The 26,717-nt window shown below is 45.0% G+C and overlaps 1 protein-coding gene across 3 annotated transcripts in view; it reads right to left on the bottom strand.

The window, feature by feature from the left end:
• Positions 1-7,819: 7,819 nt before the first annotated feature.
• The window catches only part of RNF20 (ring finger protein 20), an 87,076-nt gene continuing 68,178 nt past the window's right edge, over positions 7,820-26,717 (bottom strand). For all 3 annotated transcript variants that reach the window (XM_073588305.1, XM_073588306.1, XM_073588307.1), the window contains exons 18-20: positions 25,465-25,605; positions 12,600-12,701; positions 7,820-11,558 (exon numbers count right to left, since the gene is read on the bottom strand). In XM_073588305.1, the coding sequence (XP_073444406.1) occupies positions 11,382-11,558; positions 12,600-12,701; positions 25,465-25,605 (420 nt within the window). In that variant the 3' untranslated portion in view covers positions 7,820-11,381. The remainder of the gene's footprint in view (positions 11,559-12,599; positions 12,702-25,464; positions 25,606-26,717) is intronic.

Genomic DNA, 26,717 nt, shown 5'->3' with positions numbered 1-26,717 from the left:
AACCACAGTTAGTTACTATGCCCGGGCAGTGCCAGGCTCTTCAGCTAGTTTATTATACATTTATATACATCAAAATGGTTGTGGGTGGTGTTTATGTGGTTAAACTGAACTCTGGTGTCACTGAGTGGTTATTGATCAACCATTAGGCTATGTGCACACGTCGCGGATTCTGCTGCGGATTCTGCTGAATCCGCAGGTAAAATAACCTGCGTTTTGGCCATGTGCACACGATGCAGATATCCAGCGGATCCTACCGCGCAGAAACGCTGCATATCCGCATTGTGATGTACAGTTGCATGTTAGTTAATTGAAAAAAAAAAAACGCTTTGCAGATGCTGCGGATTTTTCCGCGCGGTTTTCTTGTGGTACAAAATATGCAGCATGTCACTTCTTTTGTGCAGTTTTCCACCTGCTCCCTTCTCCAAATCCGCAGGGGAAAACCGCACAAAAACCGCAAAAAAAAGGAAGAAATCCGCAGGAAAAATGCAGGTCATTTGACCTGCAGATTTCTTCAATTCTGCGCGGGAAAAATCCGCAGGGCTAAAAAGTACGTGTGCACTCAGCCTTTACCTGCGGATTTAGTGCAGATTTACTGCAGATTTTCTGCAGCTTTTGTGCAGATTTCGCCGGCGTTTTTACACCTGCGGATTCCTATAATGGAAGAGGTGTAAAAACGCTGCGGAATCCGCACAAAGAATTGACAGTGTTATTTCGTTTACATTGAATATAATTGTACTGTACACCGCAGGAGAATCTGCTGCGGATCCGCAGCAGATTCCGCAACTTGTGCACACACCCGAAACTCCTGTGAATAGAAAAAAAAAACACGGCTGGACATAGCTGTCAGCACAGAATGAACGTTCAAACCAAGTACAGGCGCTCGGTTCTTCACCTGCTTGGTTTCCATGCATCTCCACCCTTCTGTGGCCCTATGAAGCTAGAGCTGTCAATCAACGACAGGGTGAGTGGAGATTAAGGGAAAACAAGCGGGACGGTATATGTAAATGAATGACCCAGCCATGAATCTCCGAGCAGCAGGACTTAGTTTAAACAGTCATCCTGGACTGACAAAGCCCAGTTAAGGGTTCGCTCACACTGCCAAGTAGCCAGCATATAGCTCGGACAAGTGCTATCCAACATTTCATCAGATAGCACTCGCTCCAATGTTATACTATGGAGCAGTGCCGACTGCATGCTGCGATTGGCAGCGTATATCGGACGTCGCGCAACAATATGTCTACTAGTTATTGAACCCGTTCTACGCCCGGTGGCGAGCATTTTTATTGGTATATGGTCTCCCATCCTGGTATGCATGCCACCCCTCATCCCTATCCTGGTATGCATGGTACCACTCACCCCCCAATCCTGGTATGCATGGCACCCCATTCCTCATTCTGGTATGCATGGTCCCCTCACCCCCCCAATCCTGGTATGCATGCTACCCCCTCACCCCCCAATCCTGGTATGCATGCCACCCCTCATCCCTATCCTGGTATGCATGGTACCACTCACCCCCCAATCCTGGTATGCATGGCACCCCATTCCTCATTCTGGTATGCATGGTCCCCTCACCCCCCAATCCTGGTATGCATGCTACCCCCTCACCCCCCAATCCTGGTATGCATGCTACCCCCTCATCCATATACTGATATTCATGGTCACCTCACCCCCCAATCCTGGTATGCATGGTACCCCTCATCCCCCAATCCTGGTATGCATGTACCCCCTCATTCCTATCATGGTATGCATGGTACCCCCTCATTCCTATCATGGTATGCATGGTACCCCCTCATCCCTAGCATGGTATGCATGGTACCCTCACCCCCCAATCCTAATGTGCATGGTCCCCTCACCCCCTATCCTGGTATGCATGCTACCTCTCACCCCCCTATCCTGATATGTATGGTCCCCCTCACCCCTATTAAACTGCACATGTACAAAAAAAACAAACATTTCTTCCTGTCTTCCCTATGCTTCAGCGCTGTCCCATTCTGCCAGGGGAGGAATGCAGCGCCGGGATACACGTATGTCCATATCATGCTGTCCAGCGCCATATTGCTGAAGACACACTGCAAATGTGTCTTCAGTAAAATAGCGCTATGCGCATGCGCGAATCCGACACCGCATTCCTGCCCCGGTCTCCGGCAAGAAGAGAAGCGCCGCGACAACGCTCCTCACGGTCAGGTAAGTATGGCGTCGGAGATTGCGGTATGCATTCAGTGTCTACGCATACCGCCATCTCCAACGACATACACACTCCTCTTACCTGTAACCACTGGATGCCTTCTTTTGTCTGGAGGCAGACTGAGCAGGCGCGTCGCACTTGCGCAGTCGATAAAGTCTTCAGACAGTGACGCTTGTAGCGTTATATTATAGATGGGTGCATGCAAAACATTGGACTGCACTCGGATGTCATCCCAGTGTAGTCCTATATATGCCGACTCACACAATGGAGAAGATGGAGAAATTAAGTTCTCCATCTTTTCCACTGCTGTGATCCAATTCTTGCATGCGAGAGAATCGCATCACAGTGCACTGACACTCAGCGCACACTCGCAGCTGAGTTTGAGCCGAGCGTGACTTGCATATAGCATCAGATTCTCTCACATGAGGGAATCATCGAATGCTACTCGCCATTGTGAGCGAACACTAAAGTCCCAAAGCAGCAGCATTTTTTAAAATACAACTAATCTAACATTCATTTTTTTCTGGTTTTGTGCATATTTTCCAAACCTCCTAGGAGAATTTTTTTGTAGGGCATTGGTCTTTAGCCAATTGAATAGCTGCCGCTAGTCACTGATTATGACGACAGTCTGTTTGTTTACTGTCATGGGGCAAGGCTAGTGTTATAGCGGAAGTCTTCATGTAAAAATTAGATACTGAGAACAATGGGATAATTATCAGACCAATGCCATGTATTGGTGGATGGAACAAGACATGATGCCCCACGTGTTCGATTGGATTCAGGTCTTGAGAACGGGCAGGCCAGTCCATAGCATCAATACCTTCATCATGCAGGGACTGCTAACACAGACATAGGGCCCAGTGCACCTACATATGGTCTCACAACGGATCTGAAGATCTCATTCTGGTACCTAATGGCAGTCAGGGTACATCTGGGTAGCACATGGATGGCTGTGCAGACTTCCAAAGAAATGCCTCCCCACACCATTACTGACCTACAGCCAAGCCAGTCATGCTGAAGGATGTTGCAGGCAGCAGAACGTTCTCCACGGTGTATCCAGACTCTGTCACATGTACTCATTGTGACCCTGCTTTCATCTGTGACGAGCAGAAGGCACCAATGTTGAATCTGCCAATCTTGATGTTCTCTGGCAAATGCCAATTGCCCTACACGGTGTTGGGCTGTAAGCTCAACATCCACTTGTGGACACGGGGACCTGATATCACCCTCATATAGACTGTTTCTGACAGTTTGAGTAGACACATGAATGTTTGTGGCCTGCTGTAGGTCATTTTGCAGGGATCGGACACTACTCCTCGCGGTCCTGAGGGCTATTGCCCTCCTACGGCCCCCTCCATGCCTCCTGGTATCTGCTACATGCTGTAGACACTGTACTAACAGACACAACTACCCTTCTTGCCATAGCTCATTTTGATGTGCCATCTTGAATTAGCTACACTACCTGAGCAACTTCTGTGGGTTGTAGACCATGCATCATGCTGCTGTACCTCTAGGAGCGAGAGTAATGATAAAATGCAAAAAATGACCAAAACAACAGCCAAAAAGGATGAGAGCAGAGAAATGGTCTGTAGTCAGCCCCTGCAGAATCACTCTTTTATAGGGGTTGTCTTGCTAATTGCCTATAATTTCTACCTGTTGTCTGTTCCATTTGCACAACAGCAGGAGAAACTGACTCACAATCAGTGTTGCTTCATAACTGGGCAGGTTCATTTCACAGAAGTGTGATTGACTTGGAGTTACATTGTGTTGTATAAGTGTTCCCTTCACTTTTTTTGAGCAGTGCAGTTAAGTTTCCATGACTGTCCTTGGGTCTGACATATAAAATATAGGATATCAGGGATGAATATTTCTATTTAACCCTTGTATTGTGTAAATGGTCCACAATGACTGATTCAATATCTAACGGACTCTCTGTTGAGCCTCACCTCTACATCATTTTTTTTTTTTTTTTTTTTTTACTTTTGCCGGTGGTTTTTGGTGAAAAAGGGGGTACTGTTGTGAATTCGCTTTCTGGCCTACCTCTGGTTACTGCTGAAGGTGGTGGAGCTGGTCAGGTTGACGGAGGGGTTGCGAGTTCTTTCTGGGCTCCTTCTGGTGGTTACTGGAGGTAATGGAGCTGATCTGATTAACAGAGGCTTGCCACCTGATGAGGACGATTGGAGATCTGGGGTTTCAGACTGGATTTAAGACAGCCGACTCCCTCTATCCCTGCTGGTGATTTTTTCCTGCCTCCTGAGGTCTTAGCGGAGCATGCAGGGACTGAGCTGGAAGCTAAGTGTTCTTTTGCTATTCTGTTCACATTTGATCTGGTTTTGTCTATTTCAGTTTTGTGTGGTCAGCCAGCTCCGGCTGTGCTGAATCACCATCCATATGTTACTGCTTGTGCCAGTTTGTTTTTGTCCCTTATTAGATTGGTATATACTGAAAGCAGAGCAAAAAGAAGCCAGAGTGCTGATATAGTGGGCGAAGTCGTGCGACTTCAGTATTTTTGCATCAGACGTGTTGGACCTTTTTGCAGGTTTTTTTTGCGTGATTGCAAACAGTGTCTTTCCTTTCCTGTCTAGTCAGTGTGGGCCCCATCGTTTGCTCAGTCTATTTTCCTAACTGCGTTTGCGTTTTCATCTTGTCTCACCGACAATATGTTTGGGGTCTGCTCTGGGGCAGTTTAGATTTTCCCCTTTCTTGCTTTAGGCTTAGTTAGCTCTCTGGCTGTGCCGAGGCGTCTAGGATCATTGTAGGCATGCTCCACGGCTACTGCTAGTTGTGTGGATAGGATCAGGGGTCTGCAATCCGCTTAGTGACCAACCTCGCTGGTTTTCTGTGGCTTAGCTTGCTCTCCTCCTCATTGACCCAATCATAACAGGGTACTTCAGGAGTCCTTTTACCTGTCTGACTCATTCCTTTACTTGAATGCTGAGGGTTCATCAGATTGGGGGAGTGGGCGGCACTGCTTCATCTGACTAGGGCACCAAAATACCTTGTCCTGGCACTGCCTTCTGGACCAGTTATTGACATGGAGCAGATCCCAGAGGGTTCCTGCGAGGTTGGGGCCTTAGCGTCGGTTCTGGCTACCTCCAGCCAGTTTTAGACTGCACTACCCATAAATGACAGTCTCAAGTCGTTGAGTGACCTCACAGAGAAACTTATCTCAAAGTCACAGGAGAGGGTACTATGGGATCCAGGGTAGTTGGGCCATAAGGTATTGTTTGCTTCCATTTGGTAGTTCCCAGAACGGACAGCCAGTGTTAATGCTGAACCGGCTGTCAGTCAGGGCTGGGGCACTGTTACAACAAACACTCTATATGTACAGAGCAGTGACTGAAACCATGCCGGCAACAGCCCTATGACTGGAAGCCAAACTCTGCCAGGAAATGAAGTGCATTTACTCCCAGTAGCGAGGCTCTCCGTGCGGGTTCCATTTAATTGCAGTGTCTGATTAGCAAAATAGATGAGAAAACGAAGTGCTCTGCATCATATGGATTCTTTTTCAAAAGTGTGTATGGATCAATAAAACTCTATGGGTCTGTCTGCCACACCGACAGACTGATATAATGCATAAATGCATGTGAATTCAGCCTGTTGCAGGTACTCCAAAGCGAGACACATCTTGCATTCAATTTCCACTTTGACCAAGAGCTTGTTCCAAAGGATCCCCCTTTAACTGGGAATTCTCCCAATAAGCTCAGTAAAAAGTAATTTTTAAAGCAGGCCATCCTTTCAAACAGCTTTGTCACACGACATTGTGCCAACAGTCAGGATAATGTAAAAATTACCTCCTATCCAGCATCATGGAAGATGATTTTTTGTGTGTTTGTACTTAACCTTTTGGTCAGAATATGTTATTGTGCAAGAACATTTGCTTAAGTAATCAGATCAGCTGCAAAAGAAGGGCAGTATTTTACTCAGTCATTACATCCCAGCCAAATAGCCAATGGGGCAATGATCCTCACCTGCAAAATGCCTTATACTCCCTCACCCTCCATGAAAATATAGGGTAGAATGGAAGCTTACATTACATGATCTAGTGTCATTCTAAAAAAAATTACCTTCTGTTAAGTTTCAGGTTGCGGAAAAATTACAAAGAATAAACTATAACATGAAAAATATCAAAATCCCGAAGATTGAACGACATCATCCACTACTGCGGGTACGTGGTCATTGTCAGAAAAAAAAACCTCACCCTGGTTCCAGCATACATTGGGTCATAAGTCATTGGATTACATTAGTGACTTTACACACAAAACTTGTTTGTACAGGCCATTTACAGTGATGGGAAAGATGAGCATCTATCAGATGTTGGAAAACCTGTTTTTTTTTCCAGGAAGAGCCCTTTTTGGGTACTACACAGATTATAAAGTAATGACTGGAGCTTTGGCTACACACTGTAACGATTCCCTATTTGGTTTGTACAGGATAATGGACGAAATAATACTTACCCTTTAAAGGAGAGCCTCAAAATTGTTTCTGCCAGCACCAAGAAAAGTTGTGCCCTGTCTTAATTTCCGTATCTTGGACATGCACTTCACTTTGAGAGTTTTACTTTGTACATTGCCTGGGGAATTATTCTCATAAACCCTACCCTGTAGAACAGACAGTGCTAGGAGAGGAGAGCTGAGAAAAGGGTTTATAAGGTAACACAGCTAACTGTCCCACCCCCACAGCCTCAAGCAGTAGGTTATAGCAGTAGATTAGGGCTGTTTGTTATTACACATTTTTACAGTGTGAAACTTGCTCTAATCTACTGTGGGGGCGTGTTCTTCTCTCTGAGTTCTGCTGCCTGCATAGGATTGGCCAGTATAATACAGGGAGAAGTACACCCCACCCACCCCCAACTGAAAACTGTCTGATAAGTTAACACTCACTTGGATTTAGAAAAGTTATCAGGGGCCAAATACTTTGATTGATAAAGGTAAAATTAAAATATAAATACGGTAAGTACATGATTCCGCTCTGCAGCCATATTTATATTGTGTGTACAGTCCTACATGAAAATTTTGGGTGAAAGGTCCTGTTTAAATAACCCCATGAATAAAAGTAACACCGTTGATGCTAGTGACCATGGATGCCACAACACTGTGTTCACTGTAGTTGTACCGTCAGACTGTTTACATGAATCACCACTGATAAAAATTCCTTTATACAAACCACACAAAGATGGTATAGAGAACCTGTCAGCAGAATTTTGCAAAGTAAAGACATGACCATATTGGTGATATGATACGGATTAAAATGATACCTGCAGTGCAGAAATCTGGTCGTTTATGTGTAATGTTTAAGGTCCTCTGTAAGGTTAGCTTTCCATTACACCCCACATTACATTGTGTCTGTCCTTTCCAGATATCAACTTATAAGGCGTGATTTTCTTAAGAGGCTTGTATATTGTTATACAGGATCACCCATGAAAATCACAACCTTTTTTTCTTCCTGTGATGTTTTTCAGGGTCTGTCGCATGGAGAGCGTTGCTACATGTTCAGCATTATCAGCGTCTATGACCCAACACTAGCTCGGAGGAGATTATATCACAAGCACAAGCTACTCTGCAAAAAGGCTCTCTAAGCTAGAAACAATGAACATATCAGCATCTCAACCCCATAATAACCATTCTGAAACAATAACAGAAAAAAGGACATTTATTTGCCCTCTAAAAATACAGGCAGCAGTTCACAGGAATCATCCAGGACCCCATATTTCTCAGCGCCATTTTCAAAATCACCTTTTCACAGTGGGCAGAACCTCTAATCACATTTTACTCACTCACAGGCACCACAACTAATGCAGAAATTCACAGCGTGACATGGTGTCAGAATAAAAATAGGAAACCGATCATCCCAAAATCCCACTGAAGCATCTGAAATACGAAAAGGCAATGTGGTATCATACGTGTGTATGTATAAAAGCTCCCCGTCAGCTGTGACAGATGTATGAACTATTCTGATTGCATCATCGAATGATGCTATACTATCAGTCCTCTGTGATATCAAATATCAAACTTTTATACCAGACAGTCTGAGCTTGTATAATTTCTATAATAAGGACTACAGGGACAGCACTATATACATATGTCAATTTCGCAAACTGTGAAGGATGGGGATTCCAGTAGTCAGACCCCCACCAATCTGACATTGGGGGATGATTAATATATTCTGCTGGACTTTCTACCTCTCTTATTACATTTTCCTGTCTCCGTTTAGTTTGATGACGTCTCGAAGCTTCACCCACCCCCAATAAACTTAAGACTGAACCCTGACCCAATCTCTAGTATAAAGGAAAATTTGGCTAGGCATACACAGGATGTCTATACAGAAACCCCCTTTTATTTTAACTGTGAAAATAATATTGGAAAAAAACATCTATTGTTAGGATATGCCACCAAGGTTCAATTGTACGTAAAGTAAGAAAACAATTCTTTGGCACTGTCCATAAAGGATGTGGAAAAACCAGTTTATTTCCGGTAAAGTAAAACCAAAATAAAAGAACCTGGTGAAAACAAAGATCGGTGGATAATGAAATGTGTTTTAGATCCAGTACTTGGATCATTCTCAGGTTTATACTGGGCTTCGTTTAGTTTCCAGGTTAAATGCAGTGTTTTTGGTGGTAAAAATGGGGAGAAGAAGTTGTCAGAAGAATTAAAAAAAAATAAATACGGAAGTATATAAAAACAACTAATAAAGGGTATACGTCAGCAGGTTTTTTCTATGTAATCAGAATACAGCATCAGGTAGGGGTTAAAACACAGATTTCAGCGATGCCTCTCTTATCAAGCGCTGAGGTTTTGTTTGCTTAACAATGATTGTCTTAGCACCATTAGCTTAATATTGCTGACTAGCTGGTCATGTGAGTCCTCGTCTGACACACCCCCTCGTGATAGGCACCTCCCTGTCTATGGACATTGTAAATACAGAACCTGGTGTGGGCGGGGTTAGCTTCCTCAGCTCTGATTCATTGCTAAATCTAAAAGCTCTGATTGCGTCAGAACGGCTGCACCCAATAATGTAAGTGATACATCGCTGAATTCAGCTTCACTTTGCCTACATCATGCTGCTCTCAGATAAGGTAGCAAAAACCTGCTGATAGATTACCTTTAACATAGAAAACTTGATTAAAGAAATGCAAAACATACATAGTTGCTTTTAGCAATTAAATATTATGTAATTATTTTTATGAGATGTACAAGTCGTGCAAGCGAGAGAGGGAGGGAGTAGTGAAAAAAAATATAGCACCCTCTAGTCACTTAGAACAAGTGAAATATTCTGTTTCAAATGTTTTTAGGCAAAGTTGTCTATGTTAATAACTGGTTTTATAAACTTGCATGTTTTGGAATTATTCTAGTGTTTGACCAACCTCCTGATCCCATTCTTATTGCCAAAAGCATTGTATTTAGCCGGGAAACCAACAGAAGGTGGAGTATGAATCTGAGGAAGATCCAAGTACTGGATAGAAAAATTATTCACTCATTTTCCACCGCACTTTGTGTTTTAACCACGTTCTTTTATTTTGGTTTTAGTTTCCCCGAAATAAATCAAGTGCTTTTTAACTCTCCTCTAAGGGCAGCACCAGAGAATAAAGTTTTATCTACTTTCTGTACATCTTTTGTCCTGTGCCCATCTGGTATTTTGGCTAGGAGTGGCATCAGTCCCACGCTGCTACGCTATATTGCATAGCTCAGAAAGTGAGCGTTTTTTATTCACACTACTGGGAGCTGCCCCGTCTCTTTGATTTATTCACAGTGTTATCCCTTTTAACCAGGTGCAATTAGTCCTAATCCTGGGAACCTTGACATATTGCTAGAAAGTGCTATTTCGCCTCTTGTGAGCACTACTTTATATGATCATTTATTGACTTTGTTAAAGGAAACTCATAAGCTGATTCATGCTGCACAAATCGCGGGTGGTTTTTCTCTGCCTCCTGCATTTCAGAAAAGATATAGTTTAAATATAGCTTCTCACTGCTCCAGGTGATTAACAAGTTTCTTACTAAGTAGACACATGGAAGAGACCTGTCAATCACCTGGACTGGGGCTGCAAAAAAGTCTTCAAACTATACTTTCTCTACAACATTGGGACGTTCCAGAAAAGAACATTTACCGTAGTTACAATTGTGCAGCCAGGTTCCAGTTCATGCTGTCCATGGTTTGGGCAGCATGAATTAGCTGACAAGCTTTAAGCCAACTAAAAGCTTCTAGCAACTAGCCTCTAAAGAAATCCAAATGGAGCTCATAGACAAAGTAGCAATTCGTTTTCCAGCCACTTTAAACTAGTGATTGTGAGAGGGAAGGGGGAGAAGAACTTGTGTCACATGGGCTGTTGTGCCAGACACTAACTCCGCATCTCCAGTCTGGTGACATCAAGTAAGGAAGTGGCAATTGGAAAGAAGCCGGCAGAAGTTAGCGTCAAGGCCCAAACTAAAGTTGGCCCAACCAACCGGTATTGGCAGACACCAAGTTGTATGGGGCCATCCAACTCTCCTCAGACAGATTATATAGGGGAACAGAAGGATCCAGCTCTTACAATTTCAAAGGCTGATGTTTAGGTAGACAAGGAGATCAGCTGCTACTAGAGGTGACTGGTGGCACTCTACTAGAGAAAAAAGGAGAGCTGGGTATTTTGTCTGTCATAACAACCCCTCCATCCTAAGCTTAATTATTAGTTGGTGGTCCTTTAATATTGGTCCGCGACAGATTCACCCTTGCAAACATTCTCTAGACATCGTGTTATCCCGTAACAAGTATACATGAGTTTCTAGTAGTAGGTGGTGATCACACGCCTTAGTAATGGGTGAAGGGACTCTCCCAATAAATATTTCCATCGATACATGGTAGAGCTGCTTCTAGTTACACAAAAATAAAAATCCAAATGGCATCGTACGTCCAAACAACCTGTACCCATCTGTGTCACAGCTTCTGCAGAAGTTCACCTATCACCCCTATGAAAAGGAGCCTGCCACCATCATAAGTATCAGCAAGTGATAATTCCAGGCAGTGTTCCCCTATTGGACAAGGCCTCTTGAGCGCCCTTAGTGGCAAGATAAGACTTAGGCAGAGAAAATCTTACAATGTGGAGATAGAGGGCTGTGTGTGTGCACGGGACAGGGCAGGTACAGGTGATGTCTTTCCCCGTCCAACCAGAAACATTGTGCCATGGCATGTCATGAAAGGCTTGGCAACAGCCCATCTATTCAGCCAATGTAAATACGATGGAAGTCATTTGCTCCAAATGCAGCGTTGCATTTTGGGCACTTGCGCTGCCGCGTGTCGTATCTGGTCTTCACACATTCAAAGCAGAAGACGTGGAAACACTTTGTTAAGACAGCATCCATCTTGCGAGAGTTGCAGCAAGGACACGTGAGCCGGGACTGCAGTAGAGAAGAAGGCATGACATTAGAAAGGCAATAATCAGTATATTACATACAGATTATCCAAAAAACAAGGATTCATATCTAGTATCAAATCAGACAAACTTAAAATGAGGCTCCCAAGCTAATACTGATGGCTTAGCATAAGCTATGAATATCAGAATGGTGGAAGGTCAACTCTCACTGCCCACCGATCAGCAGAAGGCAGAGAACCACCATTTCAACTTCACCCAAGCACAACTACATAGTGTTAGTAACGGTTGTGTCCCACATTAAAGCTTAGAGATGCTACGACCAATTCAAGTAAATGATTAAACTCTAAAGAGGTCACAGCCCACAAACCTCCCAGGTACCATGTGTGCCTAGGCAATCTTTTGGCTAACATTGGACCCATCAGTCCATTTCAAAGTATGCCTATAACCATGAGGAATGCCCGGTCTGCTGGCAGATCTCCAGACACAAACTTACAGCCTAGTTATGTGTCTATGAGTTGGTAAGTTTGGGTCAGGAGAGTTACGGTCAGTCCAGGCTTTGCGGTCCAAGAAATACAATTGTGTGAACCCGGCCTTACATGTGTACACACCATTTATACCCAGAAAACCAGCAGCTCCCAGACACTTATTAGTCAAGATTTAAAGTGTACAAGCATCTAACAGCCATACACTCATCTCAACTGCAAAACTGCTGTTTGTGTCGTGATGTGGAGCCGACATGTTAACACCCCATTAATGTCACCACTGTGGCTAGTGATAGGCTGCAGCAGCCAAGTAGTGACAGGTCATCTCTGACTTCAGGTGAACAGAAATTGAGGAAGGCAAGGGATGAATATTTTGGTTATTTTGCCTCATTGCATGGGGTCTTTTACAATCAACATGTTACCTTAACTGGCAGATTAGTGACAAAGTTTAAAAATAATGAAAAAAAAATGGCCAAATGTGTGCAAATAGGCAAATGATAATGGTCTGTGATTAGCCGATTTCCCTCTACACACAGTATGTACGTATGGAGAGGTCCACCTAAAAACATCCAACCTATTGTTACCTTGCACTCTTTTATTTCTTCCATTAAAATCTTATCACAAGTTGGTACAAGATCAGGCTTCTTGGTGGATTCCAGTTTCTTCCGAAGACGGGAGATATCCTCCTGCAAGAAAACAAGCAGATACAGTTTAACCGGGCATAGGACAGAATATTGAAGACACATTTAAATAACGTGCTACGTTCTTAGTACATTTACTGTCACTTGTTACCACTCAACATGAGGAGCATCACAAGCAGTACTTTCATTTAGCTCCCATAGAATTCACTGGAGAGAACTGCATGCCAAGCAAGACAAAGAGCCCATATCCCTGGCATTCACTGAGAATATTCTGGGTATGCAACAAGTTTAAAGAGAAGGCGCCATCCCAAAAATGTAAAGAATTAAGGTTTACATTTTCTTAAAATTTGTTTATAACTTAGTAAAATACTAAATATAATTTTAAAAGGTTTGGTGTTTCCACTTTTAAAAACTAGGGAGAGCAGCTACTGAAATTTGACAAAAACCTAGTGTACAACTAGCTCACATTACTGCCCTGCAGTAAATATGGGCTGAGTCTACTGACATAGGTGTGATGTCACTCTTCTCCTCCCCTCCTGGGCGTTTGCTAAGGTATAAGAGAGGATGACATTTAGGAACACAGTGAGCAGCCATTTTGTTGGTGAGTGCAAAGTCATACTGACAAGTAGACAGTCACCGAAGATGACAGGCAGCAAGGATTTTGGGAGATATATGGTGGAGGTAAGCAGGGTGACAGCAGCACAGAGTATTTCAGTGTGCTGGTCTATGGGGGGGGGCACCCTGTTCGGTGCGCGGAGCAGCCAGGGATTGTACATAGAGCTCTGTGTTTTATACACATGGATGGACCGTCTGCTTGTCTGCTCCACAGAAATCCAGGAAACGTTTCTGCTGATTGATGGCCTGTTCTCATCCAGACTTTGCATGCAAAGACCCCATTTCCCTCCTCAGGTCCTGTCTTCTCCATCCTGTCCTGGCGATGTGTGAAAGCGAGGCGACAGGCGCAGTACGGGGTGACGCTGGGAAGCAGGCTGGAGGGAAATGGAGCTATACAGTAACGATAAAAATGAGACCCCTCTCTTCAGCTGCCTCACCAGCCCTCCCTTGGCTGCACCTAATTGGAGGTCATGCTGCCCCATCTATTACCCCAGACCCATATTCAGGTGCTCAGCCAGAACCACCAAGAGTGGGTCCCCTTTCTGCAGACAATACTGCCATAGTGTTCACACACAATACCGCCATAGTGTTCTAACATAATACCATCATATAGATCACACATAATACCTCCATAGTGTTCTCACATAATACCACCATATAGATCACACATAATACAGCCATATAGATCACACATGATACCAACAACTAGATCACACAATACCGCCCAGTGTTCACACATAATACCACAATACAGAACACACAATACCGCCATATAGATAACGCATATTACCGCCATATAGATCACACATATTACCTCCATACAGATCACACATTACCGCCATATAGATCAGACATAATGCCGCGATATAGATCTCACAAAATGCCGCCATATAGATCACACATAATGCCGCCATATAGATCACACAATACCGCCATATAGATCACACATATTGCCGCCATATAGATCACACATATTGCCGCCACATAGATCACGCATAATAACGCCATATAGATCACACATATTCCCACCATATAGATCTGACATAATACCGCTATATAGATCACACAATACCACAATATAGATCTGACATAATACCACGATATAGATCACACATAAAGCCGCCAGTGTCCTCACATAATACTGCCATATAGATATCACAGAATACTGCCATATAGATCACACAATACCGCCATATAGATCACACAATACCGCCATATAGATCACACATAATATCGCCGTATAGATCACACACAACACAATCAGTATCACACATGGGAGGATTAGATACACGGCTTAGCAGACAGTATCACAGGATGGGATTAGATATATGGCTCAGCATACAGTATCACACGAGAGGATTAGATACACACTCAGCACAGTATCACACAGGGTGGGATTAGGTACACGGCTCAGCATTCAGTATCACACAGGAGAGGATCAGATACACGGCTCAGCATACAGTATCACAGGATGGGATTAGATACACGGCTCAGCACACAGTATGGGATTAGATACACGGCTCAGCACACAGTATCACAGGATAAGATTAGATACACGGCTCAGCAAACAGTATCACACAGGATGGGATTAGATACACAACTCAGCACAGTATCACATAGGATACAATTAGATACACGGCTCAGCAGACAGTATCACACAGGATGTGATTAGATACACGGCTCAGCAGACAATATCACACAGGAGAGGATTAGATACACGGCTCAGCAGACTATCACACAGGAGAGGATTAAAAACACGGCTCAGCAGACTGTATCACACAGGATAGGATTAGATACACGGCTCAGCAGTCAGTATCACACAGGATAGGATTAGATACATGGCTCATCAGACAGTATCACACATGAGAGGATTAAATACACAGCTCAGCAGACAGTATCACAGGATGGGATTAGATACACGGCTCAGCATACAGCATCACACAGGATAAGATTAGACACACGACTCAGCAAACAGTATCACACAGGATACAATTAGATACACCGCTCGGCATACAGTATCATACATAATGAGATTAGATACACAACTCAGCACAGTATCACAGGATACAATTAGATACACGGCTCAGCAGACAGTATCACACAGGATGTGATTAGATACACAGCTCAGCAGACAGTATCACACAGGATAGGATTAGATACATAGCTTTTCAGACAGTATCACACATGAGAGGATTAAATACACAGCTCAGCAGACAGTATCACAGGATGGGATTAGATACACAGCTCAGCATACAGTATCACACAAGAGAGGATTAGATACACGCTCAGCACAGTATCACACAGGGTGGGATTAGGTACACGGCTCCACATTCAGTACCACAGGAGGATTAGATACACAGCTCAGCAGTCAGTATCACACAGGATCGGATTAGATACACGGCTCAGCATACAGTATCACCCAGGATAAGACTAGATACACGGCTCAGCAAACAGTATGATACAGGATGGGATTAGATACATGGCTCCACAGTCAGTATCACACAGGATAGGATTAGATACAAGGCTCAGCATACAGTATCACACAGGATAGGATTAGATACACGCTCAGCACAGTATCACACGATGGGAATATATATACGGCTCAGCAAAGTTTCACATGGGAGAGGATTAAATACACAGCTCAGCAGACAGTATCCCACAGGATGGGATTAGATATACGGCTCAGCATACAGTATCACACAGGATAAGATTAGATACACGGCTCAGCAAACAGTATCACAGGATGGGATTAGATACACCGCTCAGCAGACTATCACACAGGATAGGATTAGATACATGGCTCATCAGACAGTATCACACATGAGAGGATTAAATACACAGCTCAGCAGACAGTATCACAAGATGGGATTAGATACACGGCTCAGCATTCAGTATCACACAAGAGAGGATTAGATACACGCTCAGCACAGTATCACACAGGGTTGGATTAGGTACACGGCTCCGCATTCAGTATCACACAGGAGAGGATTAGATACACAGCTCAGCAGTCAGTATCACACAGGATGGGATTAGATACACAGCTCAGCATACAGTATGACACAGAATAAGATTAGATACATGGCTCAGCAGACAGTAACACACAGGATGGGATTAGATACACGGCTCAGCATACAGTATCACACAGGATAAGATTAGATACACGGCTCAGCAAACAGTATCACACAGGATGGGATTAGATACACCGCTCAGCATACAGTATCATACAGGATGGGATTAGATACACAACTCAGCACAGTATCACACAGGATAGGATTAGATACTCTCTCAGCACAGTATCACATGATGGGAATAGATACACAGCTCAGCAAAGTATCACATGGGAGCAGATTAAATACATAGCTTAGCACAGTATCACACAGGTTTAGATACACAGATCAGCAGTCAGTATCCCACAGGATGGGATTAGATACACTGCTCAGCAGTCAGTATCACACAGGATAGGATTAGATACACGGCTCAGCACACAGTATCATACAGGATGGAATTAGATACACAACTCAGCACAGTATCACACAGGATAGGATTAGATAAACGGCTCAGCAGACAGTATCACACAGGATGTGATTAGATACACGGCTCAGCAGACATTCACATAGGATAGGATTAGATACACAGCTCAGCAGACAGTATCACAGGATAGGATTAGATACACGGCTCAGCAGACAGTATCACACAGGATAGGATTAGATACACGGCTCAGCAGTCAGTATCACATAGGATAGGATTAGATACACGGCTCAGCAGACAGTATCACACAGGATGTGAATAGATACACAGCTCAGCAGACAGTATCACACAGAATAGGATTAGATACACAGCTCAGCAGACAGTATCACAGGATAGGATTAAATACACGGCTCAGCAGACAGTATCACACATGGGAGGATTAGATATACAGCTCAGCAGTCAGTAACACACAGGATAGGATTAGATACATCTCAGCAGTAGTATCACACAGGAGAGGATTAGATACACAGCATCACACAGGAGAGGATTAGATACACGGCTCAGCAGCCAGTATAACACAGGATAGGATTAGATACACAGCATCACACAGGAGATGATTAGATACACGGCTCAGCAGTCAGTATCACACAGGATAGGATTAGATACACATCTCAGCAGTAGTATCATACATGGGAGGATAAGATACACAGCTCAGCAGACAGTACAGTTGTGGCCAAAAGTATTGACACCCCTGCAATTCTGTCAGATAATACTCAGTTTCTTCCTGAAAATGATTGCAAACACAAATTCTTTGGTATTATTATCTTCATTTAATTTGTCTTAAATGAAAAAACACAAAAAGAATTGTCCTAAAGCCAAATTGGATATAATTACACACCAAACATAAAAAAGAGGGTAGAAAAAAGTATTGGCACTGTTTGAAAAATCATGTGACGCTTCTCTAATTTGTGTAATTAACAGCACCTGTAACTTACCTGTGGCACCTAACAGGTGTTGGCAATAACTAAATCACACTTGCAGCCAGTTGATATGGATTAAAGTTGACTCAACCTCTGTCCTGTGTCCTTGTGTGTACCACATTGAGCATGGAGAAAAGAAAGAAGACCAAAGAACTGTCTGAGGACTTGAGAAACCAAATTGTGAGGAAGCATGAGCAATCTCAAGGCTACAAGTCCATCTCCAAAGACCAGAATATTCCTGTGTCTACCGTGCGCAGTGTCATCAAGAAGATTAAAGCCCATGGCACTGTGGCTAACCTCCCTAGATGTGGACGGAAAAGAAAAATTGACAAGAGATTTCAACGCAAGATTGTGCGGATGTTGGATAAAGAACCTCGACTAACATCCAAACAAGTTCAAGCTGCCCTGCAGTCTGAGGGTACAACAGTGTCAACCCGTACTAACTGTCGGCGTCTGAATGAAAAGGGACTGTATGGTAAGAGACCCAGGAAGACCCCACTTCTTACCCCGAGACATAAAAAAGCCAGGCTGGAGTTTGCCAAAACTTACCTGAAAAAGCCTAAAACGTTTTGGAAGAATGTTCTCTGGTCAGATGAGACAAAAGTAGAGCTTTTTGGGCAAAGGCATCAACAAAGAGTTTACAGGAGAAAAAAAGAGGCATTCAAAGAAAAGAACACGGTCCCTACAGTCAAACATGGCGGAGGTTCCCTGATGTTTTGGGGTTGCTTTGTTGCCTCTGGCACTGGACTGCTTGACCGTGTGCATGGTGTTATGAAGTCTGAAGACTACCAACAAATTTTGCAGCATAATGTAGGGCCCAGTGTGAGAAAGCTGGGTCTCCCTCAGAGGTCATGGGTCTTCCAGCAGGACAATGACCCAAAACACACTTCAAAAAGCACTAGACAATGGTTTGAGAGAAAGCACTGGAGACTTCTAAGGTGGCCAGCAATGAGTCCAGACCTGAATCCCATAGAACACCTGTGGAGAGATCTAAAAATGGCAGTTTGGAGAAGGCACCCTTCAAATATCAGGGACCTGGAGCAGTTTGCCAAAGAAGAATGGTCTAAAATTCCAGCAGAGCATTGTAAGAAACTCATTGATGGTTACCGGAAGCGGTTGGTCGCAGTTATTTTGGCTAAAGGTTGTGCAACCAAGTATTTGGCTGAGGGTGCCAATACTTTTGTCTGGCCCATTTTTGGAGTTTTGTGTGAAATGATCAATGTTTTGCTTTTTGCTTCATTCTCTTTTGTGTTTTTTCATTTAAGACAAATTAAATGAAGATAATAATACCAAAGAATTTGTGTTTGCAATCATTTTCAGGAAGAAACTGAGTATTATCTGACAGAATTGCAGGGGTGTCAATACTTTTGGCCACAACTGTATCACAGAGGATGGGATTAGATACACAGACAATAGGACTCAGCTGTGCAGACTCCTCACCCCCTACAGCTACAGGAGATGAGACAACTCACTGCTGTGTGTGTGTGCAAGTGAGAGGAGCGTTCACAGGTCAGCTACTGCTGGCTCTTCACCTCTCGATCCCCTCGATAATTACCTCACTGCCTGCTCTTGCTCCTTCCTCATGCCTCCCGTCCTCTGTCTTCTCCTATAACCGCGCTGCTGCGATTATAGGAGGAAAGTGGAGCTCACAGTATAGACTGTGGGCTCCAGTAAGATGGTGCCAATCTCCTCCCTTCTCTGTGATCTGGACAGCCCAGGGGGCGTGCCCAGATCACAGCAGGGAGCTTCTCAATGCTAGGTATAGGGTCGGCAGGCGACTGCAGTCTCCTATGCCCTGGGCATCCATATTTGTAGAGTGTAAGTGTCTCTTACACTCCTGCAAAGCAATATGGCAGCGCCCAGTGGCTGCAAAAATAATAAAAATGTTAGTTAAAAAGTTTAATTTTGTATTAAAAATAATTGTTTAAATAATCATTTAAAAAAAAAAAAAAAAAAAAAAAGGCGGCACCTTCCCTTTAAGCTTAACGGCACCAAACAACATGAACTGTGCATTTGTCACTCTGCTGTGAGCTTGGTCAGTATAAAATAGGAAAAAACTGTGGTGCTCCGCTAAACTCAGCAAAATAATATTTGTGCATAAAAGGGAAGAAAGCGGCACTCAACGTTTCCTAGAAGTAAAGTCCTTTATTACAATTTACAAGACATTTACTGTGGCTCTTACAGGTATGTCGGGCACACCCCGTGGCTCTTACAGGTATGCCGGGCACACACTGTGGATATTACAGGTATTGTGGGCACCCAATGTGGATATTACAGGTATGCCGGGCATATATTGTGGATATTACAGGTATTCTGGGCATACACTGTGAATATTCCAGGTATGCCGGGCATATACTTTGGATATTACAGGTATGCCGGGCATATACTTTGGATATTACAGGTATGCCGGGCATATACTTTGGATATTACAGGTATGCCGGGCATATACTTTGGATATTACAGGTATGCCGGGCATACACTGTGGATATTACAGATAATTCCAGCATATACTTTGTATATTATAGGCATTTTAACAAGATACTGTGGCTACAATAAGCATTTCCAATATATAGTGAGAGAATATACCATAAAAACTTCAGTTAGGAAAATAGGGATTTTTGTGTACTCACCGTAAAATCCTTTTCTCCGAGCCAATCATTGGGGGACACAGACAGTGGGTGTTATGCTGCTTGCCACTAGGAGGACACTAAGTAAACCAGAAAAAAGTTAACTCCTCCCCTGCAGTATACACCCTCTCGCTGGATGAGATTTCTCCAGTTTGGTGAAAAAAATAACCATAACTATGTCAAAACCTAAGAATGCTACTGTAAGCCAATAGGCTAAACAGGGTGGGTGCTGTGTCCCCCAATGACTGGCTCTGAGAAAAGGATTTTACGGTGAGTACACAAAAATCCCTATTTCTCCTACGCCTCATTGGGGGACACAGACAGTGGGACATCCTAAAGCAGTCCCTGGGTGGGGAGCATACATCTGCTAATACCCCATGTACCACTGACTTAATGTGGTACTGCCGATTGCAGGATCTGGCGCGACTAGGATCACTGGTACTCCCTCTGTTCTGATCTTCTTGATGACCCTCTGAAGCAAGGGAAGGGGGGGGGGGGAGATGTACGGGAGCCGGAACCGGTGCCACGACAGAATTAGGGAGTCCGCTCCGATGGTGCACGGATTGCGCGATCGGGCAATGAATCAAGGAACCTTGGTGTTTAGTCTTGAGACCATGAGAGCCACATCCCGAGTCCCCCACCGGTGACAAATCTGCTGAAAGACTTCCGGATGAAGAGACCACTCTCCCGAGGCAAGGCCCTGGCGACTGAGAAAATCTGCCGCCCAATTCTTTACGCCCGGGATGTGGATTGCTGAGATGGGCGAATGGTTGTTCTCAGCCAATGGGGGATGTGACTCACTTCGTGCATGGCCATCCTTCTCTGAGTACCTCCCTGGCGGTAGATATATGCTACAGCCGAAGCGTTGTCGGACTGGATCCTGATGGGGTGACCTGTGAGGAGATGGTGGAAACTCCGTAGAGCTAATCTGATCGCATGTATCTCCAAGATGTTGATGGGGAGATGTGACTCTCGAGTTGACTAACGACCCTGTGCCGTGTGGTGACGAAAGACCTGCGAGGAGATGGTGGAAACTCGGTAGAGCTAATCTGAACGCTCGTATCTCTAAAATGCTGATGGGGAGACGTGACTCTTGGGTCGACCAACGACCCTGTGCCGTGTGGGGATGAAAGACCGCACCCCAGCCGAGAAGACTTGTGTCGGTGGTTACTACCAACCATCTTACTGGGAGAAAAGACCTCCCTTGACTCAGGGAGGACTTCAGTGTACACCACTTGAGGGCTTGTCTGACCCGCAGGGACAGAAAGAACCGACAGTCCAGGGAGAACGGGTTCTTGTCCCAAGCTAACAGCAACACCAGCAACGCGTGTTGCAAGGGACGGAGATGCAACTGTGTGAATGGAACTGCTTCCATCGCTGCCACCATCTTTCCGAAAACTCTCATGCTTAAACGAATGGAGTGAGGAACAGGTCGAGAAAGAGTCTGCGCTGCCTGTTTTAAGGCTTGGGCCTTTTCTGGAGGGAGAATGACCAACCCGCGGCAAGTGTCCAAGATCATTCCTAAAAAGGAAATCTGCTGGGGCCGGTTTTGGGAAAGACTTTTCGAAGTTTATCTTCCAGCCCAGGCGAGAAAGTGTATTTACTGTTATATCCACGGATTCCTCGCAGGCTGGAAGGGACGGACCCTTGATGAGCAGGTCGTCCAGATACGGTAACACCACCACTCCCCGAGAGTGGAGAATGGCCATGACAGCCTCCATTACCATGGTAAAGACCCTGGGGGGCGGTGGCGAGTCCGAAGGGCAAGACAACGAACTGGAAGTGTTCCTCGTGAATTGCAAAACGCAGGAACTGCTGGTGGGACGGGCAGATTGGAATGTGAAGGTAAGCGTCCTTGATGTTGATGGATGCTAGGAACTCTCCTTTTTCCATGGAAGCGACAACTGATTGGAGAGATTCCATTCGGAATCACCGTACCTTGACAAACTGATTAAAGTTTGAGATCCAGTATGGAACCACAAAAAGGTTTGAATAAAATCCTCTGAACCTTTCGTGATGAGGGACCGGAATGATGACTCCGTCCCTTTGCAGATCCTGAACAGCACGAAGGAAGGCTTTCGTCTTTTTCTTGGGGGGTGTGGACCGGAAAAAACATGTCGGAGGGGGAAGAAAATTCTATCTTGTATCCGGAGGACACCAGCTCCCTGACCCACTTGCCGTGGACGACCGCGAGCCAGGTGTGACTGAAGGAAAGTAGACGACCACCTACTTTGTAGGTGTCCCCTGGAAATCGCAAAAAGTCATTGTGTAGAAGATAAGATCTATGGGGTCTGGCTCCCCTAGATCCAGATGCCCTTGGCCTGGGCTTCCAAGAGCGGTTAGGTCTGTATGAGACCTGGGGGCCTCTGTCTCCGCGCGGGGACCGACTTGATCCGGAAGAGAAGGTAGTGGAGGACCAACTGGAATTGTTGCGAAAAGGTCGAAAACGCGTCGGCTGTTGGCTCCGAAACGGCCGAACAGCCTTTTGTTGAGGAAGGAATTTACTCTTTCCCCCGGTAGTATCAGAAATGATCTGATCCAGTTTCTCTCCAAAAAGACGACCAGTCTGATAGGGCAGGGAAGTCAACGATCTTTTAGATGTAGCATCCGCCCGCCAGTCGCGGAGCCATAGGGCTCTTTTAATGGAGATTGCATTAGCGGCAGTTTGAGCAGCGCAATTGGCGGCATCTAAAGAAGCGTCCACTACAAAGTCTGCTGCGTGAATTATCTGCCTGGCGACCCTGGTTGCCTCCGGAGGAAGACTGGTACCCTGGAAGGCAGTAATTAAGACTTCTGCCCAAGCGGCCATTGCCTTAGTGGCCCAAGTCGCCGCGAAAGATGGAAAAAGCGCCGCTCCTGAAGCTTCAAAAACTGAGCAGGCAAAGTAGTCAATTTGACGATCGGAGGGGTTTCTGACTGAGGAGCCCTCAGAGACGGATAGGAGCGTTTTAGAAGCAAGACGCGATATAGTAGGGTCCACCGAAGGGGACTGTAACCAATCCTTCATTAGGTCTGGAGCAAAAGGGTATTTAGTCTCAGTAGGCTTTTGCCCTGTGAACCGCTTATGTGGCTGATCCCTATGATTCTGGACAATATCCTTAAACTCTGGATGGCTGGCAAATAACCTGTGTACACTTTTGGTCCTCTTAAATAAGATAGCGTGTGCTGGAGTGGGAATATTTTCCTCATCCAACTGTAGAATCCTGTTGACTGATTCTGAGCTGGAAGATTCTGAGGGGCTGACGTGTCAGATTCAAATTCAGAGTCGTGCTCGCTGCGAACAATAGGAGAGGGAGAGCGAGAGACAGAACTCGCCGGTGCTGAAGTGCAAGTGTGACTAAGGGACGTGTCATGGGTCCGCTTTCTAGCCTGACCATCCCTTGAGCGAGTACGGCCCCTGCTGGAGGATGGTTCCCCACCGTCGCCAGAGCCCCGCTCGGGCGGTAAAGACGCTTTCTGACTTAAAGAGGCTTCCCAGAGGGAGTCTGTAGCCTGGGTCAGTGACTCCACTGACCGTGACAGGGACGCAGCCCACTCAGGGGGACTAAACACAAAATCCTGCAGGATCGGCGACGAGGGGCGTTTGAGCACAGGCCGGGTCGCAGTCCGTGCATAACGGATTAGTCTGGGCACTGGGCAAGGCAGTCTTGCAAGTGGTACACATGATAAAAAACGCTGTGTGCTTCTTAGCAGCCCGTTTAGCCTCCTTAGATTGAGACATAGTGCTCCTGAAAGGGTTAAAGGCAGATTCTGATCTGCAGCGGCAGGGAATGTGCCAGGAAGGGGTTAAGCTTTGTTCTGAGGGCAGATGCAGCTTACCCCAGTCCTGTGCTGTGTCCCCGGGAGGAATAGCTGTGGCCCTGTGGTGACACCCGGTATCCGGCAGAGTGTGCGCCTCACAGCCTGTTTCTAGAGCAGGCTGAGGTAAACTTCATGGCCCCCGGGACTGGGATTGCGCCTCTCGTAAGAGACGAGAAGCGCCGGGGGGGGGGGGGGGGGGGCGACATCGCTAGCGTGGGTGGCGCCTATTCAAATTGCAGCCTAGTAGGCTGGAAAAGCCGGGGACTAAATTTTTGACCTACCCGTGGTAGGCACCGAGGACAGGGGTGGGGGCGGCGCTAGCATGGGCGGCGCTATTCAAATTGCAGCCTAGTAGGCCGGAAAAGCCGGGGACTAAATTTTTCGCCTACCCGCGGTAGGCGCCGAGAGCAGGGGGGGGGGGGGGGGCGCGATGGGGCGCCGGAGCACCGCTGCTGAGACAAAGTCAGTGCCTCTCCCGGGGACCAGGACCCGACCCCATACCTCTACTCCAGTGCTCAGGCCGACCGCGCTGTCCGGGGCCATCCACGCAGGTCTTCTCATCCTCCTGGGCTGATGTAGCAGAGCTGGGGGAGTTCTTAAAGGGGTATGCTCAATCGATCCACCCTATAGGTAGGGGGATGGAGAGCTATAGGGCTGATTCAGGGCATTCGGGAGCGCTGTAGGTAAATGCCTCCGACTGTCTTCATGCACTCCATGTTCTTCTGTTGCACTTGCCCTCATATCAGTCCACGGTAAGGAATCGGCAGAGGAATCAGCCCTGATCGTCGCAGGAAAGTGTACGGAGAGGTATACGCCGCGTGCTTGCCTGTTGTTGGTTCGGGGGAGAGCAGGCCGTAGAAAGGAACCGTCGCCCCTTTCACTCCGTTAATTAAAAAATAAAAATTTGCAGAAAATTCAAAAATAAAATAAATACGGTGGAGTCCAGACCCAAGTGTCTCCTACAGACACTAAGCAAGAACTGGAGAAATCTTATCCAGCGAGAGGGTGTATACTGTAGGGGAGGAGTTAACGTTTTTTCTGGTTTACTTAGTGTCCTCCTAGTGGCAAGCAGCATAACTCCCACTGTCTGTGTCCCCCAATGAGGCGTAGGAGAAACACCTTGTATAATTATACTTCATTTCAGATGTTTCCATAGCACAACATGTTTCTCTCGGGCCAAATCTTATTTCTTTCCAGCTCCTCTTACCAATTAGAGGCATTTTTAATGGACATCACGTTTTCCATATACAGAAACGACCTCAGTCACGTGTCAGTGAATACTCACGTCGGTCACATAGCTATTTATTTCAACTTTACCTGGGCTCTCTTGTAGTTGAAGGCATCCTTTTCACGACTCGCGCTGTTTTCTATAATCTCCACCCGAAGGTCTTGTAACTTCTTCTGTGACAGCTCCAGCTGAGCTCGAAGCTCCTCTGCTTGCTGAGAGGCCTCCATTGCCTGATAATCAGAAAATAAGGAGTTAATCACACAAAGAACGGATAAGCAAAGTCTGGTATTCTCTATGGCGCCCCAAAGCAGGAGTCTGCAATTAAATAGTCTTGAGGACATCCATGGAAAGCAGACAGAAGGCACAGGAGCACGGCACGCATGGAGTGACCAGGTGTTTCATAACCCCAACTTTAGCTCCAACCCTAACTTTAGCCCCAACTTTAACCATAACCCTAACTTTAGCCATAACCCTAACCCTAATGGGAAAATGGAAAGATACACTTTTTAAATTTTATCATTTTTCCCTAACTAAGGGGGTGATAAAGGGGGGTATGATTTACTATTTATAGGGTGTTTTTATGTATGGCAGCTGTCACACGCTAAAAGACGCTTTTTATTGAAAAAAAATAGTTTTTGCATCATCACATTTTGAGAGCTATAATTTTTCCATATTTCGGCCCACAGTCATGTCAGGTCTTGTTTTTTGCGGGACGCGTTGACGTTTTTATTGGTACCATTTTCAGGCACATGACATTTTTTGATTGCTTTCTATTCTGATTTTTGTGGAGGCGGAATGAATGAAAAACAGCCATTCAGGAACTGTTTTTTTTTTCTCCGTTCTACATGTGGTAAAATTGATAAGGCAGTTTTATTCTTCGGGTCAGTATGATTACAGCCATACCTCATTTATATAGTTTTTAATGTTTTGGCGCTTTCATACAATAAAAACTTATAGAAAAAAATAATTATTTTTGCATCGCTTTATTCTGAGAGCTATAACTTTTTTATTTTTCTGCTGATGAAGCTGTATGAGGGTTAACTAGTGTGATACTTTTATAAATCGGATTTTTTCTACGGACGCGGCAATACAAAACATGTCTATTTTTTTGTTTATTTTATTTTTACATAAAAATGTGTATTTATTAGGGAATTTTTTATTATTTTTTTTATCTTTTCTTAAAAAATGTTTTGTTTTTTTTTACCTAGTCCCTTTACGGGACTTTCACTTTTTGACTGTTAGTGCAGGAAGCTCAGCCACCAACAGCGCGGAGCTCCTGCACGGACCGGATGGAGATGCTGAAATGTCAGCATCTCCTGCCTGATCATGATTTGATGGGTCA

This window comes from Dendrobates tinctorius, unplaced genomic scaffold (assembly GCF_039654945.1).
Source record: "Dendrobates tinctorius isolate UK_male_01 unplaced genomic scaffold, ASM3965494v1 ptg000103l, whole genome shotgun sequence".
Lineage (NCBI taxonomy): Eukaryota > Metazoa > Chordata > Amphibia > Anura > Dendrobatidae > Dendrobates > Dendrobates tinctorius.
Note: the sequence above shows the minus strand (reverse complement) of the source record. Positions and strands in the feature narration are given on the sequence as shown.